The sequence below is a fragment of the Schistocerca cancellata genome, chromosome 2, assembly GCF_023864275.1.
Source record: "Schistocerca cancellata isolate TAMUIC-IGC-003103 chromosome 2, iqSchCanc2.1, whole genome shotgun sequence".
Taxonomy (NCBI): domain Eukaryota; kingdom Metazoa; phylum Arthropoda; class Insecta; order Orthoptera; family Acrididae; genus Schistocerca; species Schistocerca cancellata.
Genome location: NC_064627.1, coordinates 380,346,429 through 380,374,038, shown reverse-complemented (window position 1 = coordinate 380,374,038; position 27,610 = coordinate 380,346,429). Strand labels below are relative to the sequence as shown.

Here is a 27,610-nt window from a genome sequence, read left to right as displayed (position 1 = left end):
CCTTACATCCTATAGGATTTTCACTTTACCACTGTCACCCGTGATCGGTATACCTGAGCTTTCCAGCCCCATAATCATTGGTGCACACCTTTCAGGCAGTCCTGCCAACAGTAGTGTCCCTATCCATTAGTCAGCAAACTCAAACCCAATGTTCCTCAGTTGGTTTGATGTGGCTATTACTTTGTTGATGTATTCGTCTACATTCTTGCATTTGTAGAGCTGAGTGGTAATTAACTCACTCGATAATCCTACTTTCCTTGTAAGACCTCCATGCTCAAATGCACTTCATAATTTGTCCCATACTTCTTTCGTCTTTGCAGCTTTTTAAATGTGAACATAATCCACTGGGTCAACTAGTAATATTAACTTTGATTTCGATTTCCTATCCTTAGTTAAATAATTCTGATCTGTGGATTTCATTGTCCCATTCACCACATCCCATAGGTTGTCTAAATGTAAATACACTTCTACTGCAAATTTCCATGTTGCTTAGTTTTCGCGACCCATAAGTCTTTCAATCTGCTGAATTTGTGCCGCAATCATTTTACACTAACTTTGATCTTTCTTGACCAAAAGAATAATACAAAAGAGTTGCATTCGTCTTGTAAGGATAACTTGTATTTCACGCAAGTGCACTACTTGGAACTTTTCCAATACTTTCTCACTATTATATTATGTATATACTTATTCCAAATGCATCGCTGGGCCTATAACCTGTTAGAGTCGACACAGGTGAATAGTGATTAAAACACATTTAGTGCCAGTAACTATATTTGCACTTCCACATAAAATACATTGAACACAACAACCAAGCAACATCTTAATAAATTCTTGTTTTCAAGAGAAGTTACTATTTTGTGGTATATAAAGGACAACACTTTAATATATCATCCACATATGTACAGCACTACAGCATGCTTGGACAGGAAAACAACTGACTGACGCAGACTAACTATTTCAGCATTATTGCCTGTAACATGGAACATATATAAAAACAAATATATAAAAACACCTTGTATAACATATTACAAGAAACAGAAAATAATTAACACTTAACACTCCTCCTTAATTATTTTTCTTCTTAATTCTTGAAACACTTTTACTGTCTGTGGCTTAGTGAGTATGTCAGCAAGTTGACTTGAACTGTCCACATGTTTCACTTTGATAGTCATTCCCATGTGTTGTTGAATAAACTTTTGTGAAATTCCGATGTGTTTCTTGCCTTTTGTTATTTTTCTTTCATAAGTATTCTTCAACATGTGTATTGCAGTTTGATTATCAAGACAGAGTTCTGTTGGTTTATTCAAGCCTGAAATTCTAAGTTCTTGTCCAAGGTGTCGTATCCAACATATATCAACGATTGAAGAGACAGCAGCTCGGTATTCTGCTTCGGCAGTTGAATTTGCCACTGACATTGCTTTCAAGCATACGAGACAGTGGGCCCTCCTCGCGTAATAAGAACTCCACTGGTGGAGTATCTGGTTGCAATATCACCACCATCATCAGAATCAGTATAAGCAAGCAATGTTGAGCCTCCATCAAATAGTATGCCATACCTTATAGTTCATTTTAGATGCTGAATATTTCGTTTCAACATTTTCCAGTGACTAACCATTGGTTTATTACTGAATCTACTTAAGTAATCAACAGCAAAACTAATATCCAGTCTTGATATTCTTGCAAGATAAGCAGGCAGCCTGTAGCTTCTCTGTAAGATTCAGTCCTTTCCAATGGTTCATCGTTGACAAGATTTACTTCATCTGTCATCATTCCACGCTCCATAGATGTGATAATTGAATTTAAATCATCGAACTTAAATTGTCTTAAGATTTTCTTAGTATATGTAGATTGATGTACACAAATTCCTTGTGAAATTATTTTAATTTCTGTTCCAAAATACATCATTTGATTTCGCATTTTCCTGTCAAATGTTATTTCAAACATCTGATTAAGTTTGTTCAAGACTTTGGTGATGTTGTCTGTCATCCTTCCAATAACTAGTCCATCATCATCAAACAATGCTATAATGATGCTTCTGTCTTCATTGTAATGGATACAAGGATCATTGTCTGTACTTTCAAATTCTAATGCCATCAGATAATTTGATAATTTCTCGTTCCAGTTCTTTGGTGCTTGTTTTAGGCCATATAAACTCTTCTTTAACTAACAAACTCAATTTGTACCATCGTTGAATCCATCAGGTTGATTCATGTAGATTTCCTCTTGCAAGTCACTGTATAAAAATGCTGTCTTCACATCATATGTTGCTATTTTATTTTTATTTGTAGCTGCAATACTAAGCAATAGTGTAATTGATTCATATTGCGCTAAAGGACTAAAAGTTTCTAAATAATCCAATCCTTCTTCTTGCTTTGTACGCAACACCCAGTGACAGGTTAAAGATTCTGCATTCTTTGGAAGTTCTATGTGACTCCAAGTTTTTAATTTTATTAGCGATTTACCTTCTTCAGACATTGCTTTATGGCAGTTCTTACCTTTCAGGGTATTTGAAACAGAAATGTCTTCAACTTCACCAGCCATGCCAGAGTTTGCATTATTATTGTGTCTGTAAATCTGAAAGGTTGCCTAAGGTTCTGTTGGTGGTGGGACTTCATTTTGTTTAATGTTATCAGATGACATACTACAATCTTCAGAGACATTAGAGAAACAATCTTCAGATATCTGTGTTTCTTCTGGATATTTTAATTCATACTTTTCTCCTGTGAAAGATTTGATTACACTAGCTCCTACTCGGTCTTCTATTCTTTCGTCAAATGTGACATTATCAGAGGTAACTACGTCCTTTTCATCAGGTACATAGATTCTGTAGCAGGGTGAATCCAAATCATACCCAACAAAGGTTTATTTCTTTGATTTCTTTTCAGTCTTTCTTCGTTTGTGATCTTCAGTCAGAACATAGCAGTCACATCCAAAACTTCTCAACTTATAAAAATCTGTTTTCCGTCCAAACCACAATTCAGTGGGACTCTTTCCTTTTACTGAACTTCTACCAGTTTGATTTAGCGTAAAGGCGGCATAATTTATCGCTTCAGCCCAAAGATTCTCATTCACGTTTCGTACGTGTATTTACAATCGTGCTGACTCGACAACTGTGCGCATTTCTCTTTTAATTCTGCCATTTTGCTGTGGTGTGTATGTGTTCGTCTTGATGTGAAAAACACCAAGTTCATCTAGACGCCTTTTAGTGAGTGCATTTTACTTTCTTCCCAAACTGATTTTCTACCTTTTTCATGAAAGTTTCTAATTTTGAAACAGCTTCATCTTTCGTCTTGAAAAAAATAAACAGTTTGGAAATGAGAAAAATCATCTTTAAACAACAAGAAATATCTTGCTCTTCCTAACGACATGAGATTCGTTTCACACAAGTCAACATGACTTACATCCAAAGTACACTCCTGGAAATTGAAATAAGAACACTGTGAATTCATTGTCCCAGGAAGGGGAAACTTTATTGACACATTCCTGGGGTCAGATACATCACATGATCACACTGACAGGACCACAGGCACATAGACACAGGCAACAGAGCATGCACAATGTCGGCACTAGTACAGTGTATATCCACCTTTCGCAGCAATGCAGGCTGCTATTCTCCCATGGAGACGATCGTAGAGATGCTGGATGTAGTCCTGTGGAACGGCTTGCCACGCCATTTCCACCTGGCGCCTCAGTTGGACTAGCGTTCGTGCTGGACGTGCAGACTGCGTGAGACGACGCTTAATCCAGTCCCAAACATGCTCAATGGGGGACAGATCCGGAGATCTTGCTGGCCAGGGTAGTTGACTTACACCTTCTAGAGCACGTTGGGTGGCACGGGATACATGCGGACGTGCATTGTCCTGTTGGAACAGCAAGTTCCCTTGCCGGTCTAGGAATGGTAGAACGATGGGTTCGATGATGGTTTGGATGTACCGTGCACTATTCAGTGTCCCCTCGACGATCACCAGTGGTGTACGGCCAGTGTAGGAGAACGCTCCCCACACCATGATGCCGGGTGTTGGCCCTGTGTGCCTCGGTCGTATGCAGTCCTGATTGTGGCGCTCACCTGCACGGCGCCAAACACGCATACGACCATCATTGGCACCAAGGCAGAAGCGACTCTCATCGCTGAAGACGACACGTCTCCATTCGTCCCTCCATTCACGCCTGTCGCGACACCACTGGAGGCGGGCTGCACGATGTTGGGGCGTGAGCGGAAGATGGCCTAACGGTGTGCGGGACCGTAGCCCAGCTTCATGGAGACGGTTGCGAATGGTCCTCGCCGATACCCCAGGAGCAACAGTGTCCCTAATTTGCTGGGAAGTGGCGGTGCAGTCCCCTACGGCACTGCGTAGGATCCTACGGTCTTGGCGTGCATCCGTGCGTCGCTGCGGTCCGGTCCCAGGTCGACGGGCACGTGCACCTTCCGCCGACCACTGGCGACAACATCGATGTACTGTGGAGACCTCACGCCCCACGTGTTGAGCAATTCGGCGGTACGTCCACCCGGCCTCCCGCATGCCCACTATACGCCCTCGCTCAAAGTCCGTCAACTGCACATACGGTTCACGTCCACGCTGTCGCGGCATGCTACCAGCGTTAAAGACTGCGATGGAGCTCCGTATGCCACGGCAAACTGGCTGACACTGACGGCGGCGGTGCACAAATGCTGCGCAGCTAGCGCCATTCGACGGCCAACACCGCGGTTCCTTGTGTGTCCGCTGTGCCGTGCGTGTGATCATTGCTTGTACAGCCCTCTCGCAGTGTCCGGAGCAAGTATGGTGGGTCTGACACACCGGTGTCAATGTGTTCTTTTTTCCATTTCCAGGAGTGTATATTCAGCAATTTTCGTATTTGTGGGGTGAGATTTCTGATGTTGCTTGTCATACATAAAACCAACACATACATATGCATTCCAGTCATCAACATAATTTCTTTTTAGTACATTCCTGACATATGCGACACTTTGATGTGCTAACTTTTCATGCCACATTTTAATTGAGACTGCTGTCATACATTTGTTAAATTCCTTTGTATGAAACAGCATTTTGTACAGCTGATGTTCGCATCAAGCTATTGCTACAGTTTCCAGATTGTCAGTGGTTTTGAAAACTGAGAGATCTGCATTTGCACTCTGAACATAGGCTTTGTCTAATACTTGAGTAACAGAAAGTAAATTAAAGTTTATGTTTGGTACATATAGAACATTCTCCAGAACTACATCATTCCACTGTTCTCCATCGAAAGCCTCTAATTCGACATATCCCACTCCATTTCCTTCTACTTTGGTTGCATCACCAATTAACTCTTTCATGCAGTGATTTAATTTTATGTAATTTATTAACAAGTCCCTTCTAAATGTCATATGTTGCATGGCACCACAGTCTTGGTACCGAAAGTTCTCTTGACCCGACTGCAAATTTATTTCATTAATGTTGGCAATAGATAACCCAGCAGCGACCAGTGCTTTATGTTTGTAACCTTTTGATTCTTTACTGTCAAGTTTATCGCTTGTCTTGTTCTGTCTAATGTTGGACTTGGACATTCCCTGGCAAAACGACCCTTTTGCTTGCAGTTGTTACACGAATAATTCTCTCTATAGTACACTAAATATTTCCCACATGGTTTATTTCTGCACTGTTTCTTTACATGCCCTTTTTTGCAGCATTTGAAACATTGAACTATGATCGTTTCCTGCTGACCTGCTTTGACAAACTGTTTACTTTGTTTTGAGATAAAAACATTAGTGTGGGGGTGTGCTTAACGGTTCTGTCTCATTTAACCTATCTTCCTCCAGATGCAAACATTCAAACAATGCGGCAAGATTTTTGTCAGCTGCCGCTACATTATCCCATGCAGTACAGAAGTGGTGAAGTTTCGGCAGTAACAGCCCAAGAATTCGCGACATAATCCAGCTCTCTTTCACGGCTTCATCTTCCACTGTTAAATCTTCTGCAGATTCTTGAATATGCGTGCAGTTTTGAAAAGCAGACTTATATTGTATTTGTAACTAAAGAAATTTCTCTCCAAACCTTTAATTGTCAAATTTGATTTCTTGCCATATAGCGTTTCTAATTTTTAAGCAATTGACTAGCAGACTTGCAGTTTTCCTTGTTATGTTACTACTGACATTTAAACCTATAAAAATTTGTGCCTCAAGATCTTTCTCAATCCAAGCTTTTACATGTTGATCAGTTTCTGCTCCTGTTGGTTTAATTTACTGACCAGTTGCTACTGAATACAATTTCTTTGACTTTAAAGTTAAATCTAGTAAAATCGCCAGGAAACATAGTTAACATTTCCGTGATGATCCTCTGACAAAACGTCCAATTGTGACTTTATAGAATCCATTGGTAACAGTTAAAAACTCTACTGTTCATGAAGTTTATACACGTAACTGTCTCTTCTGACTGTACTTCAACGATTAACAAAGTTTTCGCAACTTTAATTTTCATGACACTAATTTGCCGATTGATGCTACTTCTGACTATTTACTGATATGCAATGCGTCACTGAACTTCCAGAATGAGATTTTCACTCTGCAGCGGAGTGTGCGCTGATATGAAACTTCCTGGCAGATTAAAACTGTGTGCCCGACCGAGACTCGAACTCGGGACCTTTGCCTTTCGCGGGCAAGTGCTCTACCAACTGAATCGTGCTTCGGTAGCTCAGTTGGTAGAGCACTTGCCCGCGAAAGGCAAAGGTCCCGAGTTCGAGTCTCAGTCGGGCACACAGTTTTAATCTGCCAGGAAGTTTCGTCACTGAACTGTTTGTCTGCTCCTTTAAAAATAACAGACAAATAGTTACATATCCAGTTTCGTACTTGCGTTTACCTGGGCAAGCTTACAGATGCGTTATGGGCCCATAACCTCTTGACAAATTCTTGTTTTAAAGATAAGGAAATATCTTGTGGTATATAAAAGAGAACACTTTAATATATCATTCACTTATGTACAGCGCTACAGCAAGCTTGGATAAGAAAACAACTGCCTGACACAGAGTAACTATTTCAACATTTTTGCATGGAACATGAAACATATATAAAAACACCTTGCATAACATATTACAAGACACAGAAAATAATTAACACTTAACAGAACATTAAATTACATATGTAAAACTCAGAGCATACAGTAGCACCAGAGAGGTCTATTATATTCCACAAGATGCACTTTGCCACCGTATCACAGGAAATATATTGTTCACACAATTCCAACAAGAGGCATCTTCCACAAGTTTAAGTAAACTACCTTTAAAAACGTCAAGCGCTTCAAGACAGACATTTGCTTTGTATTTCCATGTATTCCAATTTGATTGCCCTTCCAGTAATCCAATGCTTATTATTCTTGTCGAAGCCATAGTCGAATTTCACTTCAAAAGTTACACCGACATACAAAAGTCACAATACGCGAATTTAACAATTTCATTAATGTACGAAACTTGCAACTTGGATTTCATCAATTGCTTTAAATACTTACGCAGTAGTATAGCTGGGACCGTAATCTGTTTGGTTAGTTAGGAATCGCACAAGTTTGTCATAGATAAAAACGCACTGGTTTATTAGAAGCTTACAGAATAACGACAACACATTTCCATTGCGGCAAAGAACGCAAAACAGTCCGTGTCTGGTAAGACAGAGATATTTAAATGTCAGTGACGTTAATAAGTAAAACTGTTTACTACGCAAAACCTTAAATATTCATACTGGTTATCACACCATGTCACATCAGTTCGCTTAGCCCAGTACAGAACGTGAAAATGAGGTTGTAAGATACCACCTGCGATACAAAAAGTACGAGTACATATCGGAATTGAGGAACTAAGTACCGCAGAGTTTATTAATGGCTGCAGAAAACTCATAACAGATAATGTTGGTCAATCTTGCATGGAAAATTGCTGATAAGTGAAACAACATTTCAAGACATCGACTTTTATTTGATATCGAAAACATATTAAAACACACACACACACACACAGACAAACAGACACACCCACACAGCTGACAATATTTATAAATGAATAAATAAAGCTGTTTACCTTTTCTATTTTTCTTATGTAGCACAGAGAGATGAGTTTTTACTAAACAGAAGGTTATTAAATGAATATTGCTTCATCAATTTATGTCTTTTTTTTAATCAGATACATGGATATCGTACAATTCTAATGCAGACAGGGTTATGAGCTATAATCCTTGTGAAGATATTCATCGATGGAGTAGAAGGAGTTGGCCAACAAGAAGTTCTTTAATTCACTCTGAAACCGATCTTTATCACTTACAAGACCTTTGGTATGCTCTGGTAAGTTATTGAATATATGAGTACCCATGTATCTGACTCCTTTTTGTACTAATGTTAAGCTTTTATAGTACTTATACAAACTGTTTTTGGTTCTGGTATTATAATCATGTTTTGCACTAATTTGTGTAAAGAGAGACATATTGGAAATGAAAAAGGATATCAATGAGTATATGTAGTGAGAAGTAGTAGTTAGAATACCAAGTTTCTTAAAGAGGTCTCTGCGTGATGATCTAGGACTGACACCAGATACAATTCTAATGACTCGTTTCTGAATTTTGAAAATTTTCTCTTTGTGAGAGGAGTTTCCCTTAAAAATGATTCCATAACTCATTTGCAAATGGAAGTAGTCCGAATAAACTAACTTCTTCATTTTTTATTTCTGCTATCATGCATACTGCAACTGTAGCTGAACTAAGGCGTTTCATTAAGTCTAGAGTGTGCGTTTTCCAATTTAGATTGGGGTCAATTTGTAGGCCTCAAAATTTGACACAGTCTACAGCTTTAATTTCATTGTTTGAACACATTATACTTATAGGGTCAAGTATTCTTTGTGGGGTACTAAACTGTATGTACTGGGTCTTGTCAAAATTCAGTGACAATCCATTTGTTGTGAACCACCCATTGATACTAACAAATATTTCATTTGCTGATTGGGGTCGACAGAAGCGTCCGATCCCACGCGTCTGCTTTGACCCGTGACATAAGGGTGTTGTCGTGTGTGACGTCATGACGGCGCGGAATTTGGTTTGAGTGTAGCTGTCTCCAGTTCTGTTTTATCTTATTTTATTTACTTTTCTGATCTGTTCGTTCTATCTTGTGTGATTTTTTTTTTAAATTTAAAAACACTTATTACTTATTTTAATTATCTGTTTCCTCGAATTTCTGTTTTAGTTTATTATATTTATCTTTCTGATCTGTTCGTTCTATCCTGTGAGATTTTTTTTAAAAAAGACAAAAAACACTAATCAGCTACTGAAGCATCTTTATCTTCTATGGGTTGCAGGGGTTACGACCCCTGGGGAGGTAGGTGGGTATTCATGCATGGCTGTCTTCACTTACACGTTGTAGCTACGCAAGGCGCCTAAATTTGTTTATATTTAGTTTGCCCCCCACCCAAAACATCCCATTTCCCGCGCTTGTCCCGTTAGTGTCATTAGGCTTCTTGTGGAAAGTGTGTGTGTGTTTGTTTTTGTTTCCGCCATATTTGTGACGTCATGGGTCAAAGCAGACGGGTGGAATCGGACGCTTCCGTATTTCCGCTGATTGTTCAGTGAGATCATGGGTATTGTTTCTATACCAATACTTGTGTCATCTGCAAATATGACAAAATTTGCATTTTGTGACACTGCATATGGAAGGTGATTAATGCATAACAGGAAAAACAAAATAGAGCCCTGGAGCAACCCTTGTCTGATGGTTTCATATATTGAATGACTGTTCTTATGTGGTAAGCCTGATACAGACACACACTATTTTCTATTAAAAAGATAGGATGAGAACCATGAGCCTACTACTCCTGTTATCCCACAATATTTTAACTTTTGTATAAGGATATCATGCTTAACACAGTCAAAAGCTTTAGCCAGATCACAGAATATTCCAGGTGTTAATAACTTTAGATTTATTGCTTCTAATATATCATCTGTAAAAGTGAATATAGCTTCATCAGTTGACAATCCTTTCCGAAATCCAAACTGATTGTGAATGAGAATATTTTTCTGTACTAAGTGTTTATAAAGTCTATTGTACATAACCCTTTCAAACACTAGAAAATATTGCCAATAATGAAATGGGATGGAAGTTTTCCACTGAGAATTTGTCTCCTTTTTTGTGTAATGGTTTGACAATAGCTTTTTTAAGCCTATCTGGAAGAGTACCACTGTGGAGGGAACATTACATAAGTAACACAGTATGTCACAAGGTTCTGAGGAGTAACATTTAATTGTGGTAGTGCTGATTTAATCATGAATGCTGGAACATTTAAGAGAGCTGATAATATTAGAAATCTCTTTTGGTGAGGTAGGATATAGTTGAATTTTGTCAAACTTATGTGGAAATGTATTTTTTTAAATATTTTAAGCCATTTTCTGAGGAACTATGCAAACCTAAGTTGTCTGCTACTGAAAAATATTAGAAATCTCTTTTTGAGAGGTAGGATATAGTTGAATTTTGTCAAACTTATGCGGAAATGTATTTTTTAAATATTTTAAGCCATTTTCTGAGGAACTATGCAAACCAAAGTTGTCTGCTACTGAAAGGAAAAAGTTGTTGAAAGTGTCTGCAATTTTGGAGGTGTGTGTAATCAACTTATTATTTACAATTAACATAATTTCCTCATTTGCCTAATTAGTTTTTAATGTTTCACTTTTTACTATGTTTGATATAGTTTTTGTCTTGTTATTAGAGGCATTTATTTTTTCTTGAAAATAAATACATTTTGATATTCTGATTACTTTGTTTAGAATTTTACAATATAAATTGTAATGAGATTTAGCTCTGTAGTCATCGTTTTTCCTTGACATTAAGTACAGCTTTTTGTTGTCCAAGATACTTTTATTCCATTTGTAATCCAAAGTTTTGAAATCATTAAACCATTTGCTTTGATTACTTTCTTAGGGCAGCAGATGTCAATGTGACCTATGACTGTATTAGAGAAACGGTATTATTTTTCATTTATCCCGAGTGAATTGTATTCAACTTCCCAGTCAGTATTCCTCAAACAGTTTTTTATACCTTCAATTGCCATTTAATCTATTATTAGTATAGTTTCCCACTTCCTGTTGTTAGTTGAATCAACCCCATTATATTCAATGTAAGCAACTGGGCATCATGATCTGAAAGGCCATTAAATATTGTATTTATACTATGATTTGCTAGTGTGGTAGTATCTATGAAAATGTTATCAATAGCAGTGCTGCTGGTACCCTTAACCCTGGTTAGAAACTGTACTACGGGAATGAGATTATAAGAAGTGGTAAGAGACTCTAGTATGGATCTTGAGTGACTATCCTCCCCACTTAGTATGAGTTCATTATTTTTAGAAGTTAAGAAATTTAATACTGCATCAATCTGTTTAGTCAATAGCTGGAAATTACCAGTTGGAGCTCTGTATATTGTGACTATAATTATTTTTCTTTTGTGTGTGTCTACTTGTGTGGCACATGCTTCAAAATGCTGATCGCTACAGTATTTAAGAATGTCAATATTTTTATAATTGTGACCCTTTCTAATGTAAGTGGCAACTCCTCCTTTCTCCATCTCTTTTCTACAGTACTTTGAAGCTAAGGTATACCCTTCCATATTAAGCATTTCAGTTTCACTACCTAAATGGTGTTGAGATATACAAATATCAACAGGATTTGTAGACTGTAGTTCATCTAAAGAGATCTGAAATTCAGTAATTTTGTTTTTTAAACCTCTGATATTTTGATGTAGTAAATTTACTGTTACTTTTTTGTCTTCACAAGTATTATGCTTAACTTTTTCAGATACAACTTGTTTCAATATTAATTGTGTAGATGATGAGCTTAACCTAAAAAAGAACTGCTTCCATGAGTTGCAGTGTGCCCCCTTAAATAATTTGCTATCAACCTAGACAGTATATCCTTCCTTAGTCTGTTGAGATTCAGGCCATGAGATGTAATGCCCCACCTACCAATAGTGTCAACAGGAACCAAAGCAGTCCCCCAGCACCAGCCCAAAGCAGTGTATCCAACTCCATATTGACCCTATTCACATAGCTGTTCAACTGGGGTCAACCGTACCACTTGAAAACAGGCACAAACTCAACATTAGTGTAGTTCACTGCTGATGCTAATTTTACCAGGTCACTCTCAATACTGTAGCCCTGGTTCCTATCAATACTGTTCCCTGCTCCACCCACTATTAAAACATGATCCTCCTTGGTGAAACCTTTACACAAAGATCCTATGCCCTCTATCACTTGGCTGAGAGATGCACTAGGCTTGAAAAAGTTTGTGACCTGGTAGCTGTCACCTCATTTTCCCTGCAGAAGTTGGCCCACACCTCTTCCATGGCTGCTACCTAACAGCAGAATTTTCTCCCTATTTCCTTCTTTTTCTGAAGCAACACCCTTCCTAACTGCATTCTGCTGTGCATCAGCTACACTTACATGTACATGAGGCTCTTCATTACTTAACTGTGGGAGCAGGGCAAATCTATTTTTTGTACCAACAATGAAACTGTCAGATACTGTCCTCTTTTGTGGTCCCTGTTGCCTGCTACAACTTCCCACTTCTCTTAACCCTTCTCCCCCCTTAAACTAGTTAGATCCTCCCTAGCTTTATCTAATTTATCCTGAAGGGCTCTAATCTTCCCTTCCTGTTCTGCTATTTTCACATCCCATGAACACACTCTACAGTACCTAGGAAGAGTCTCATTTTGTTCCCCAAGTTCCATGCCACTACATTCCCCCCTGTGAAACGATCTGTTGTAGCAGTTGCATAGCACACCAGAACTAACTTTTCTATGACAGCTAAAACACTTCACACACATTATTGTTTTCAATATAGCCCTACTTTTTAAGCTTTCGCTAAATAAATATTTCAAATGCATTGTAGAATGTTTTGCTGTGATGTGACGTGATGTTCCATGAAGTATGAATTGGCCTTTAACACTAGCGCTACTACAAACGAGCTCTTTGCATTTCTTCCTGAGGCTGGTTTCGTTAAGGCTATATTGCTCGCTAAATGCGGGTGCCTATAGTGAGAGATGGCGTACTGGTGGATATGAAATACATATCATGCGATTTTTCGAAAACTATCTGTTGCTACAGTCTGATATTGTTACTCGATAAAGAACTGGATTTATTTTCGTTACCCATTACACTTATTGCGCTACATCAATATTAAGTAAAACACTGCACGAAATTTTAATACTTTTGCAGATGTATAAACGCATTGCATAAATTATTCCTATGACTGATTTCAGCTCCTACATTGCAGTGATTGAAATGTAGATAAGATATCGAAATTTTATTTAAAATTGAGAGCAGAAAGATATTTCATTTGTTCTCGAGTTAGTGGACTTCATGTGCGAAACGATGGCCGCAATGAGGCACATATATTGTATGATAAATACTCGAAACTTTTTTATTCGCCTAGATATGGAACTAACTCGCCTGTAGCAGGCGGCTCAGAACGCATTCCGAAGTATAGGTTGAAAGCGCAGTATCAGATGTCTTTATTTCGTTCTGTCCCAAGACGTAATGTAACAGACGAAGCAAATACAGTACGAAAAGTAGCGATATGAAAGATGACACTACCCGAAATGTATTCACCCCAGTGCGGACTAAGACATAAGATACAATCAGTTGCGAACATGTTGCGATTTAATAATGGCAACGTGAGTGCAGCTTTATCAAGCGAGAAAGCGAAGCAATAAATAGCTCTCAATGAGGACCGCTGCCGCTGTGTTCCGGTAAGCGTGTTCCAAGTGTGGTCACTCGTGCTGTCAGAGATTTTATTGTAGTAATGAAAAATATTGTTTGTGATGTACATCTATGGAAGTTTGAATTGTGGGATAGGAAGAGGTAGTGAGAAAAATAAACTAAATAAATTATAATATAGCATGTCAGTGGCAGGAGAGACGCAGATCGAGAAGAAAATTCAAATTAAGGAAAAATTACGTAAGCTTAACAAATTTTTCTTCATACACAGTGCCAGTACACGTTTTCTTGTACGTTGATTTTGTCATGAGGTATTTATGTTTACTCGCAATGAATTTAAGACAGTAGGGTGTGAAGTTAACGTTAAGCAGTAGCCGAGGATGTAGAGTTTACTCGTCTGTGCTGTGCATATACTAAGAATTGTTATTGAAATTACAGGACTTTATTTGATAAATCTAGCAAAGGACTACCAAGAAGCTACCTTAGATCTTGTGAAAGACGCTAAAGCTAACAAAAGAAGGTCCTTCATAACAGCAGTAGGTGAGTCATTCATATTATGTGTTCAGTTATGCTTCTCGGGACATTGCAATCCTGTACGAGGCGTGACAACTTCAAGTTTCCTCCATTCTGCTTTCTCCATTGCTGTTGTTCGTCATCCCCTTTCTCAGAGGTTATATATATTTCACTTTCCTCGTCAGCTTTCTGCCGGTGTCGTGGTCTTCTGTCGTTTTCCATTTCGCCTCCATTCAGAACCCGTTTTAGTTTTTCTTCCACATAGTGTTCATTGCAAGAGCAGTCCCGAGCCTAGCGACTTCCCGGCCCTTTTTCCCCCTCAGTGTCAACGCCTTGTATAATGTGGTCTAAGCTTGTATTTTTATTCCAAGAATAGCGGCATATAAGATGTTGCGGTTTATTTACCCGATGAAAAACAAGTAGGCTAGTATTAAGCAGTATGTGGATGGTTTGTTAACGTGGTGCACAGGTAAAGTGTGTATGCTTAGTTTGTCTTTTGCACACTACTGACCATTCTGTATTTTATTGGGCTCTTCACAAAAAGTTAAATGAATAAGTTCTTTTAATGTTCAAGAACCATTTTTATTTTGAGCTGCCCATACCACACTATAAATCTCAAAAAAACCTAGAAAATCGAAATTGGAATCGAACACTTCCCTTGACCTATATAGGTCAACAGCAACTAAGCCTCATTTCTTCACGACACACTGAACACTTCACGACTTAAGCCAACAGGCCAAATAGCTGAAGAAATTTTATTAGATATAACACACTGTCCCCCACCATCGCCAACAACTGAAAACTGTTGATCTTGTCAGTCATATACATACTTACCAAAGACATAAACAAAGCAATTTACCAAAATTCACACACGACGAACAGATAAAAACTACAGTAACATCGACATAACAAAACCGAAATTGTTAACTGAAAAATATTGCTCTGAAAACACAGTCACTACTGATACCCCACACGTGCAATGCTACCACAAATGAACCCCATATGCCACATAACACGCTACCCATAAACACACCACTAGAGAGAACCACCTACCGTAACAATACGCCACCGATAAACACGCCACACATGCAAACTAAACCAAAAAATCACCTAACACACAACACATGAACTCACCACCAGAGAGCACCACTGATCACATCAAAACGACACCTACAAACACGCCACTCTCACAAACCAAACTCCGCACTATCATGTCGTCACACGCAACAACAGACTAACGTCACGAGTCAAAGCAGACGGGTGGAATCAGACACTTCCATTGACCCCATAGATCTTGCACAGGAGCCTATATTCAAATATTTTGCGCTTCTGTACATCAGTACTCTTCATGCCCATATTTCACATTGATAGATTACTGCAGACTTGACCATGGTGTTGTGTATTTTCAGTATGTTTAATATCCATGAGGTCTTTAGTTTCTTCAAACATCTGGGAGTACATTTTACCACTTAAAATGTGAAATTTTATTTTCTTTTACATATAATTTCTCCTCTTTGGTATTAGATCACAGCTAGTAAAAAATCTGCAAATGTCAAAATTGAAGCCAGCAGTTAATAAGTGTAAATTTTATTTCTTTTCCCGATGAATATCATGTACTCAAGTTTTCATTTAATTGATATACACATGTGGGGTTGAGTTTCTGAAGCTGAGAGCAACACTAAATGAACAAATCTATAGGGTGAGTTAACTGGGATTAGGTTGCTGCTGACTTCAGGTGTGGCCTACATCTGTACTATGTCAGTTTTTCCTATTGGAAGGTTGAGATGCACAAGACTGTCTCCACATGAGGCTGTGCCAAGTATTGTACATCCCGAGGGTTAGCTGGGCAGGCAGGCCATAGCATATGCAATGCTCCACTGGCCAAGCAGTGCAAGCATGTGTAGAACATGTGCAGTAGGGCCATATGACAGATAATCTGTATTATCTGTGCCTGCGTATGAGTGTGATGAGTGGTGAGCACAGTTGCCCTTGTCTCGTGGGACAGTGTTGGAGCTGCTTACTTTAGACCTCAACAGAAGCGGGGGGAAGATGTATTAGTTGACATGGTTGCTGAAAATATAAAGGGGTCCCTATTACCGTATTAACATTCCTGTGCTTATAGGTGTCGTAGGTAAGCCTCTTTTAGGCTAAATCTGTCATCCAGACAGACAAATTTAGAAAAGATCAAGAGGAAAGAAATGTCACATAAAAAAGAAACTTGTTTGAATAAGCTTACAATGGTAGGCCTACTTCAGAGTGTTAGAGGACTAAAAACCAAAGTTGATGAATTTCTTGTTTGTTTGCATGATCTAGTCAAGTCTGTCTAAGCACCATGTAAGTGTAGGAATCATATGTTTGACATAGAGACCCATAAATTATAAGCATATTTTTATAAGAAAAAATACAATGAGAAGTCTGCATTAGTAAAGTGCTGCTTTGAGAAATGTCATTTTTATTTATTACAGTAAAGGATCCATCATGGAAAGTTTTAAGATCTTTTCAGAAAAATTTGATCAGTCCTATGCTACCAAGAAAAAAGAAAAGCAAATGATATTATGTGGAGATTATAATATTAATTTACTCTAAAATTAAAAAAAAATAATTGGAAATGCTATTACATTTGTATGCTTGCTTACATCGTTGCTATCCGCACCATCATTACTTCAGAAAGCAGTACACTAGTAGGCAAAATATATTGTCCAGTCAGATTAATGTGACCACCTTGTACGTTTGACATCAGGATGCAATAACTGCTCACAGGCGGCAGGGTGTATAAAGCGTATCAGTGTGGAAAATAGTGGAGACATTGTTGTAATACAGAAACAGAGTAATTTATGTTATCCAAAAGGTGGAAGCATTTCCAAAACAGTTAAGTTTGTAAATAGTTCACATGGTGCTGTTGTTGAAGTATACTATGCCTGGCGAAATGGCATTATCCAAAACTTGTGCCACAGGAACTGGGGTGCACCATGGGCCATAGATGACAGGGGTGAACAAAAACTGCAGGAATGTGTACAAGCAAATAGATGTGCAACTGTTGGAAAACCGACAGTCCAGATGAACCTAGGGGCTACCAACAGTGTTTCCTCAATGACCATTCAGCGGATATTCCTGCTTATGAGCCACCACAGCAGGCACCTGGTTTATACACCCATGCTGACTGCTGTTCATTGGCAACGGAGGTTATTATTGGCATGACAGTACCACTACTGGACATCCACTGAGTGGCACCAGGTGGCCTTTTCAGATGATTCACATTTTATGCGACAATGGCCCTTGACATGTGCATGTGAAATGTTTGAAAGTAGACATCCTGCAACAATCATCAGAAGGATGCAGCCCGGAGGTCAGAGAGTTATGGGCTGGAGAATATTTTTGTGGCATTCACTGCATGGTTTCATCATTTTGGAAGGTGCAGTGGGTGGGCACAAGTATGCATCTATCCTTGGCAACCATGACCACACCTACATGCAGTTTGTTTTTTCTCAGCATGATGGCATCTACCAACAAGGACAGTGCAATATGTCACACAGATTGCAGTGTGTGTGCATGGTTCGAAGGGCATCAGGATGAGTTTACCATACTTCTCAGATTTAAACCCAATCAAGAATCCGTGGGATCAACTCGATCAGACTGTGTGCCCATTGGATCCTAAACCAAGAACTTCAGACTTTCTCTGCATATGTCACAGGGCCCATACTATAAACGGTTGTTATTCAGGATTTTGACTTGGGGTCATATTAATGCGACTGGACAGTGTCTTTGTAGATGAGCACTTGAATGCTGATATCAGTGGTTATACTGTCGTGAATGGCCCCTCTGAGCATGATACACAGTTAACAATACTAAGTGGTTACAATGAAGGGTATAATGGAATGGAGTAATTGGTGATCAGATAATCAAAAGTTTCGAGGCAGCCTTACAGGAAACTGACTGGAGTGAGATTATAATATGACAGATGCCAGTTCTAAATTTTATGTGTTTATAGATAGAATTCTGTCAGTCTTTAAATGTTGCATTTCCAAGAACACATGTAGGTTTGGAAACAATAGGGCTTTAAAAAAACCATGACTTACAAAATGCATCAAAATACCGTGTGCAAGAAAAAGGATATGCCATGATGTGAAACGATTAGCATATAGGAGTTTGACTGATTTTGTGTTACAGGAAATACTGTGTTGTCTCCAGGAAAGTGATTGAAAAAATACTGTGTTTATAATGTCTGAATTTAATAAATCATGTTACAAAATTAGATCTATGTGGGCAGTAATAAAAAGAGAATTGTCAAAATTTGAATCCTTTGTTGTTACAGAAAACAGCCAATTATCCTCTGATTAGAAATATTTTGTGTGTGGCAGATTGCAATTTTGCATGGGTGGGGAGGGGAGGGGAGGGGGTCAGTGTTGCCAGCATGCAGCCAGCCATGCTGTACGTACCGACAAAAACAGGCAATACAGTGAGTACATGGTCCTTGAGAAAGAATTAAGAGTACCTCTACCACTCGGCTCATTGAAATTTCAATCACAAAGTAATTTTAATTGGAATATAAACAAAAGGTTGCTAGTTGTCATGTTGCCAACATATTTAATAATTACTTCCTGCAAATATTTTAGAAGACTGTGTGCAGGGGCAGTCCAAGGGATAAAGTAATATAGCACATTCAAGAAACAGTGCCACAGCCACATACATACCTCATTATTCCAATTATTCCTTGCTCTATGTAGGAAATTAATAATTGAATTAACTCAGTCACATCCATAAACTTCCACAGATTTGTTGTTGTCGGTGGTGGTGGTGATGTGGTTCTTTTTTTTTATATTAAGTATACAGATTTGAGTTAGTAATTCCTACCTAACACCTTTTAGACATTGCAATAATAGAAATTCTTCTATAGAAGAGGAGGCGTTGTCAGTGAGAAACATCTTTAGATGCCCTCTTAGTACTAAAGGCAAATTAAATGTGGAGTGACAAATGTCACATTTCCTTCTGGTATTGTAATTATGTACAACATTGTTCCATGGGTCATTACATCCAAAAGGATCATGGACCTCCCACTATTTGAGCTTCAGTTTACCTGATGGAAATGGTTGCTATGGTTGTAGACCTATCCTAAAAATTAATCTGTGCAAAATTTTAAATAATGAGCTGAACTATATGAGAGAAACAGTGGCCTTCTATTTGGATGGCTTTTTAACAAATGTGCATGAAAATGAACAATACCCAGTATTTGAAGCTCTTCTACTACAAGAAAAAAGCATGTAGAAAACTATTACTTTAAGATTGTGCATAACTTTTGGCTGTGAATTATAAAAATACAGTGTGACAGGATGTAAAGAGCATTTTGTGAGCCAGCATAAGGCATTAAAGTGACTCAAAAAACCTGCAGAGATAAATGCATAGAGTTTTTGATCATCTTTGGGGTCCTATATCTTGGGGAGAAAAATGCAAAGGAACTACAACTTGCCACATTTGTTGACAATGCCAGGGACACGATTCTATTAGCATATCTTCCTGCTTAGCGCATTATTTTCGATTATACTCAGTGACAAACATAGTGTGTCAAATTTAAAATTACAGTAAATGAGCAAAGTTCAGATGTAAATATTGCAAAAGGGTCATTCCACAAATTCTTCTTCCTGGTACCATTGCAGAGAACACAATTTTCTGCAGTAACACTTAAATAGTTCAGCAAAGGAACCAAATATGAGGCTGAACTTCCACAAAAGTCATGTTGTGGTCGCAACATGATACTGGTTACTGAACCCATAACTTCGAGGCAAGTAGGAACGAAAAATGATAGATAAATGCTAGTGTTGCAACTAGTCTTGAAAATCATGGAAATTTGATGACTCAACCAATTCAAAACCAATTGTTGAGTCAGTTTCCCTGATAGTAACCATGTATGGTTGCAAAGTCAAGATGGGCATGATGATGATATCAAACATTGCTTATTCTGTTATGTATAGATGGGCATGTTTGCTGGTTTCTTCATGAAGGTTCCAAAGCCTCATTGAGTTCCTAGCCTTGGTTAGTTTATTCATTGAGGTTCCAAAGCCACAGTTGGGTTTCTTGCCATGGTTCCCAAGCACATGTGTGGGTATCTTCATGCTGGTTCCCAAGCCAGTGCTATTTAAAATTGCTGCTTCATGGCATTAAATTTTTCTTCAGTGCTGTTTAATATGGGTTTTGTAAAATTATACTGATATCCTCTTGTAGTTGCTGAAGGTACTGCAATATTCGTGATGTGCTGTTCAGGAGTCCAAATTTATCTTCTCGTTCAGGCCAACAGAATGAGCAAGCTGGACCAAACGGGTGCTTGAATTTGACCCAGGGCATCATGTTTTTCAGTATCAACTTCACGTATGTCACCAGTCCACTAGTGATTGTCAGAGATGCAGGCAATGTATTGGCCAGGAATGAGGCTTAAAACTGACACGAAAGGCACGCTAATGTCAGCTGGTTGATAAACAGATGCCAGAAAAGAAGTTTTATCATATGAATCCTGGTTAACTTAATGTGATTCTAACCATTTGGCAAAAATTGGTAATTTTCACGAGTTCCAGCTAAAATATGGCTATTTGCTAGTCATTCTTCTTGTAGCTGTCTTTTGTCTTCTGTGTCTTGGCATCAGTTTGCCAATGGCCACTGTACACTTAGCAAGATGTACCATCTTGCCATGGTAGCATGTTGTGCACGATTTTTGTTGAAGTTCAGCCTTACTTTTCATCCCTTTCCTGGATCAATGCTGAGATCCAAGATGTTTCTAGTGCAGAAAAGTGTGCTCTTTCCAGTGGTCTGGAAAGAAAAACTTCTGAGGTGTCCTTTTTAAATATTTGCACCTGAACTTGGCTCATTTTCTGCTGTTTTAGATTTGGCAAGTGTTTCTGATTGAGTACAATCCACAATAAGTACTTAGGCAGAAAGATATACTAATAGTCATGCCACAGGTACTGTTAATATTTGTTCTGAGTTGTTCTTTTCCATTTTTACTTCCAAAAGGCCAAAAAATCCAAATGTTTGTCTCTGCAGGCTTTTTGGGGTACTTTGATGCTTATACTGGCTCAAGAACTGTTTTACACACTTCCACATTGTGTTTTTCTGATTCAGAGCCAAAAGTCGTACAAGATCTGAAAACAAGAAGTTCCTAGTTGCTGTTACCTTGTATTAAGAAAGGTTCAAACATTGGGGTTTGCTGACTTTCACCACATCCTTGTCAAAGAGTTTCTTAAATATGGCGTGGCTGTTCCTACATATTGGATATTATGAGTTGAAATTTTGCATGAGTTCATTTCTATGGTATCTCTGTACCCATGGTAAAGTTAAATAAAACCAGAAATAGAAATGTGGGAAACTTTTAAAAAATGTGATGACTTGGAATGGAGTGACCCTCTTTTGATCTGCAATAAATTATTTACAATAAACGTCATGAGGAAATAAGTATACTACGATGCAGTAGTCAGAATGTCCAATTCCTTAAACAGATGTCTCAAATATGATCAAAGGTGAGAACCACATATTTTTACAGCACATTTTTGAGCAATGAGGACTTTCTTTTGTAAAGTTGATTTACCCCAGAACATTACTCCATATGGCATTACTGAGTAAAAATATTCAAAAAATGTCAACTTGCTGATTTGTTTCTCTCCAAGATTTGCAATAACTCAAAATGCAAATTTGGCTGAACTAAGTTGTTTTAAGAGTTCTAAAATGTAATTTTTCCAGTTTAAATTCTCATCTGCGTGAATGTTTAAGAATTTTGAATTTTCCACCATATTTTTTTTATTTCCTCACCATGTGTTACATGTATCATTGGTGTAGTACCTCTAGATGTACCAGACTGAATATGTTGTGCCTTCTTAAAATAGATTGCAAGACCATTTGCAGGAAACCAGTGAGTGACACTGTTAAGAAAATTGTTTACCATTTCTTTTGTTGCCATATGTGTGCCCGGAATGGTTACAATACTGTTGTCATCTGTGAAAAGAACTACATCTGCTTGTTGTATATTAGGTGGAAAATCATCAGTGTACATGAGGAACAGTGGTGGATCTAAGATTGAGCCTTGTGGAACTCCATAAGTGATCCCTAGTCAGAGGAATTTTCTCTGATAACATTGGTTGAAATACTAAGTACACCTCTCTGTACACTTTTGTTAGATATGACATTATCCATTGGTTGGCTGTACCATTAATTCTGTAAAACCTCAGGTTATTGTGGTTCACACAGTCAAATGCCAAATGGAGGTCATAGAAAAATTACGTCAGTAATGAAACATCTCTATCATCTTTCTTATGAAGAGTTTAACAATGGCATACTTCAATTTCCCAGGAAAAATGTGTTGGAAACACTGACAGATCCATATGAGATTATATTTCTTAGGGAATACATAATTTTTGTAATTTCAGAGGAAGAAGTTGGTGATATGTTACGATATGCATGTACCCTGGTTTTTAATACCGTTTCTTAGTAATTCTGAGTAGGTTGTTTTTGTGTGTGTGTGTGTGTGTGTGTGTGTGTGTGTGTGTGTGTGTGTGTAACTGCTGCAGGATCTCTACTTGTTCTTGCCAAAAGATAAAATTCCCTTTTCCTTTAAACCCTCTAGTGATCCATGGTTTTCTACATGGCTGTCAAATGTTCTTTCTGAATAGCTTATGTAAAAAGCTATTTTTAGATAATGGTACAAATTTACCATGGAATAAATGAAATATTATATCAGCTTTTGGTTCATAATATATCAAGAAAATTACTAAAAATCCTTATATTCACACGTATATATTGCATCATTCAATCACACAAACAATATGTTGCTATCACGAGGTACAATTCCGCCAACAGCCTTGCCACAGTGGTAACACGGTTCCCGTCAGATCACCGAAGTTAAGCACTGTCGGATTGGGCTAGCATTTGGATGGGTGACCATCCGGTCTGCCGAGTGCTGTTGGCAAGCGGGGTGCACTCAGCCCTTGTGAGGCAAACTGAGGAGTTACTTGACTAAGAAGTAGCGGCTCTGGTCTTGGAAACTGACATACAGCTGGGAGAGTGGTGTGCTGACCACATGCCCCTCCGCATCCAGTGATGCCTGTGGGCTGAGGATGACACAGCGGTCGGTCAGTACCGTTGGGCCTTCATGGCCTGTTCGGGAGGAGTGTAGTTTTTTTTACAAGGTACATTTCCAGACATGGAAGTAATGCTGTTGACATACCCATTTACAAGAATAACTGTCCAGTCACACTGCTTATCTCCCCCTCAAAGATCATGGAAGGGATAGGTTACACAAGAACAATAACACATCTGATCTACAGCCAAGCAGAAAGAACAACTCTGTGCCAGTGATGACACAAATTTTATCTGAATCCTTCGCAGGAATGATCAGTCTGGCTGCAGCGGCACCGTTTACACCTATGGTATTGCTGATTTTGCCCAGCTTCTTTAGCATAAAAAAGCCTCTCCAACCGCCACTGACTGTGCTATAGACTAGATGGTACCCCCCGAGGACAGGCATGGTTTTAATTTTTAAATTATCTCCTGTTCATTTATGAGCAAAAGTAGTATGTTTTGCCTCGCAGAGCATGTGACTTACTCATGAAAGTATAGCTTTGCATCTAATAACAATGATAGTGTGTTTTATGGTATATTTTTATTAATAACATGTAAAAATCACAAATGCAAGTGATGATGAAATGCTTCACACTGAATGGGTAGTAGGCCTGATTGGACGCACTTTGGTGACATGTGAAGATGACGGAAGATTGTGTCGCATTTGCACTTCATAAGATTCTGGTAGTGTTACATATAGCCTCAGTTATTAAAGTCTCTTATTATTAGAAGTCATTACCTCATTACTAATGAACACTACATTTGGAACACGCTGAGTAGCAGCTATCCTTTTCATAATTTTATATTTGGAACATGGTAGCATTTAAGTGAACAGGAAGGACGTTGCTGTAAGTGGAATGTCAAGTGCAGTTTTTTTGTTTTTGTAATTTGTGGAAGCATAAATCTGCTAAAATATCTGCACATGTAGAAGTGGAAAGAAATTAGTTTGCAAGCTGGTTTTTACTCTAGAATTACAGTTGTGGGTAGTAGCTAAGAACAAAACATGGTAAGAAGAGTACTTCAGTGGGTATAGAGCATTATCAAAGATTCTTTAATTATGCATTTGTTATGTCAGAGATCAATTTACCCTACTTGCATAAAATACCATTAAGAGATATTAATGAGTTGTTAATAATGTCCAAATATTCAATCAGAAAATGATATTCTATAGTGTTCTTTCCTTTTCGCTAATCATTCGATTAGACCTGGAAGTCACATTCCTGAATATCACATTAACTTACGTTATGTTGTTGTAAAGTTTTCTCCAGATGAACAGGTTGCTATGACTATTATAAATGTCTCATGATTTGTTTTTCTTTCAAATCAATAGGTCTGGGTTTTGCTGTATGCTGCTCTCTCACCAACCCTGATGAAGAAAGCTTTCGTCGAGATGTTATAATGTGTAATCAGGACATTATGTTAGTAGGAAAACCAATACGTAATCCATCTTCTGTTCAGCATATGGAGCACATTGAAAGCTGCTATAACAGGGGTTTCATACGTAGTTTAAATCTTGGTTTGTTTTCACTTATATGGGTTGACAATAGAAGTAAAAGTTCAGCTGCTTATAGTGCACAGTGCAGTTATCTTCGCCCATCATTTTTTACATTCCATAAACATGTCATTGATGTTGGCTTTCTTGGAAGATGGTGGTGGCTAAATAGTGTAATGACTGATTATGACATAAATCCTCTAGAATTTCCTAAGTGATCAGTGTTTTGTTATTTTTGTAGTCTATGAACTTATTATTTTGAAACTAATAAACACTCTGTTAGTTAAAACCTGATTTTCTGACTTAAATTAGTATGAAGTGATCAGTAGACAGACTTTATTCTCAAGCTGTGTAAGTATGGATCATGCATTAGAACAAGTGCTTACCTTTGCTGTGTTTCAGATCTCTTGCAGAACTGCCACTACTGAATAATGCATGGTTTCTCATTAATCAGTCACTATATATGTATAAAAATTAGTGTTTGTGGATGAAATTGAACAATACTTCCAAAACCACCCACCTGTCTTTGGTTTTCATGTCTGGTGTCACCCATTATTCCCCTCTTGTGCTTTGTTGTGATTGAGGTGTGGTTGCTGTTGTGGTTGTGGAGACATGAGTGTTTGAAATGGTCCCCATCAACTCATGGTGGTATCCAGGACATCTTTTGTTTCTTTTACATCAATGTATTTTTCAAAGAAAAAAATTCCTGATTGTTTTATATTGTTATTGAGCTTTTTTAATATTGTCGAATGTCGTAGAATATTCTAAAATATTCTGTAGTACAACTTTGAAATGTCACACATTGCACTGATCTAAACTGTGGCAAAATTATCTTAACTGTACAGTTGTCAAATATAGTAAAGACAGGAACATTTGTTAAATGTATATATGCTTATAGATCAAAAGTTTGTAAACAAAGAAGGTTGTCTATGTGAAAAATTTCAGCAACAAAAAAATGTAGTTCAACAACCAAGTGGGCGAATATGGAACATTATACCAGGAAAAGAAAAGTATTAAAACCGATTGATAGAATGGTCAATCAAGACGAAAGTATAAACTTCCCTATAAAATTCATAAATTCGCTCAATGTTTCCAGTATGTCCTCACAAAAAAATCTTCTAAACTACAAGCAGAAATAACTACCAAGAAAAGACACACATCAGGATTCATACCATGAATTTCTCTGACTTCAACTAGCTTACCATTCAGCTTTAATTGGCTTATGCAGGTAAGATTAGCATACAGTATGACTATAAAAAATAAAGCACAAGAGCGAACATTCCAGTTTGGCAAAGTGATTTTAAAAGAACTGTATTTATTATGTGAACACATGTACATAGTGTACATAGCAGCTCACTGATAGATAACTTCTTTATAGACCAAGATAAGTTTAACCAGATAAATGCTCAGCCTGTTGAGAATGGTCTTTCTGATCATGGTGCACAGCTAGTTACAATATATGACATAGCTCCATTCAGCAATACTAAACAGTCCTCCAAAGTAGTACGTTCAGTCAACGATTTAACAATTGCAAATTTCAGGGAAAGCCTACATCAGTTAGACTGGGATGAGGTGTACCGTGAACCTGATGCCAATTTAAAATATAATTTATTTCATGACATTTTTGTAAATGCATTTGAAAACTGCTTCCCCAAGAAAATAGTTAAATATACTCGTAAGAAACCTTGTAACAAACCATGGCTTACTAAGGGTATAAAAATATCTTGTAACTGGAAAAGGGAAATGTATCTGACAGCAAGAAAGAGTAGTGACCCAGAAACTATCAAACATTATAAAAACTACTGTGTTATATTAAGAAAAGTTATTAAAAAATCCAGAAGTATGTGTATCATGTCTGAAATCAGCAACTCTGATAATAAAATTAAAACAATTTGGAATATTATTAAAAGAGAAACAGGTCAACCAAGAGCACAGGAAGACAGTATTACCATCAAATTGAATGAAAACTTTACGAACAAAAAGTCAGACGTTGAAAATATTTTTAATAATCACTTTCTAAATGTTGTGGATATAGTTGGATCAAGGTCTTCATTAGAAGATGCTAGGCTGTTAATGGAAGAGGCCATACCTATGCAATTTGATACAATTGAAATCTCACCCACTTCTCCCTATGAAATTAGGAAAATAATAAACTTGCTTAAAAGCAAAAACTCACATGGAATTGATGGCATTTCCAGCAAAATACTAAAAGCTTGTTCTCAACAGATAAGTAAGATTCTCAGCCACCTGTGTAATAGCTCTCTGGAACAGGGCATTTTCCCTGATAGACTGAAATATGCTATTGTTATACCTTTGCATAAAAAGGGGGATAGATCTGATGTCAACAATTACCGTCCAATCTCCCTTCTAACAGCTTTATCCAAAATTTTTGAGAAAGTAATGTATTCAAGAGTAGCTTCACATATCTGTAACAATGAAGTACTAACAAAATGTCAGTTTGGTTTCCAGAAAGGTTTTTCAACAGAAAATGCCATATATGCTTTCACCAATCAAATTTTGAATGATCTGAATAACCGAACACCACCCATTGGGATTTCTTGTGATCTCTCAAAGGCTTTTGATTGTGTAAATCATGAAATTCTGCTAGACAAGCTCAAGTATTGTGGCATGAGTGGGACAGTGCACAAATGGTTTAATTCGTACCTAACTGGTAGAGTGCAGAAAGTTGAAATAAGTAGTTCTCATACTATGCAAAGATCAGCACATTCCTCAAACTGGGGAACTATCAAGAATGGGGTTCCACAAGGGTCAGTCTTGGGTCCTTTGTTGTTCTTAATATATATT

At 37.8% G+C, this 27,610-nt stretch overlaps 1 protein-coding gene and 1 pseudogene across 1 annotated transcript; both read left to right on the top strand.

The window, feature by feature from the left end:
- The first annotated feature begins 13,735 nt into the window (after nucleotides 1–13,735).
- LOC126145825 (mitochondrial import inner membrane translocase subunit Tim29) lies at nucleotides 13,736–25,099 on the top strand. Its single transcript, XM_049915583.1, has 3 exons — nucleotides 13,736–13,944; nucleotides 14,143–14,244; nucleotides 24,644–25,099. The coding sequence occupies exons 1-3, from the start codon at nucleotides 13,887–13,889 to the stop codon at nucleotides 25,021–25,023; spliced, it is 540 nt and encodes a 179-aa protein (XP_049771540.1). The 5' UTR covers nucleotides 13,736–13,886; the 3' UTR covers nucleotides 25,024–25,099.
- Nucleotides 23,045–23,161, top strand: LOC126163462 (5S ribosomal RNA; annotated as a pseudogene).
- Nucleotides 25,100–27,610: the final 2,511 nt, after the last annotated feature.

Excerpts from the sequence above, each read along its gene's own strand:
- LOC126145825 (XM_049915583.1), top strand. The coding sequence starts at position 13,887 with ATGTCAGTGGCAGGAGAGACGCAGATCGAGAAGAAAATTCAAATTAAG. Across the intron at positions 13,945-14,142 it reads TCAAATTAAGGAAAAATTAC|GACTTTATTTGATAAATCTA; the intron begins GTAAGCTTAACA and ends TTGAAATTACAG. Across the intron at positions 14,245-24,643 it reads GTCCTTCATAACAGCAGTAG|GTCTGGGTTTTGCTGTATGC; the intron begins GTGAGTCATTCA and ends TCAAATCAATAG.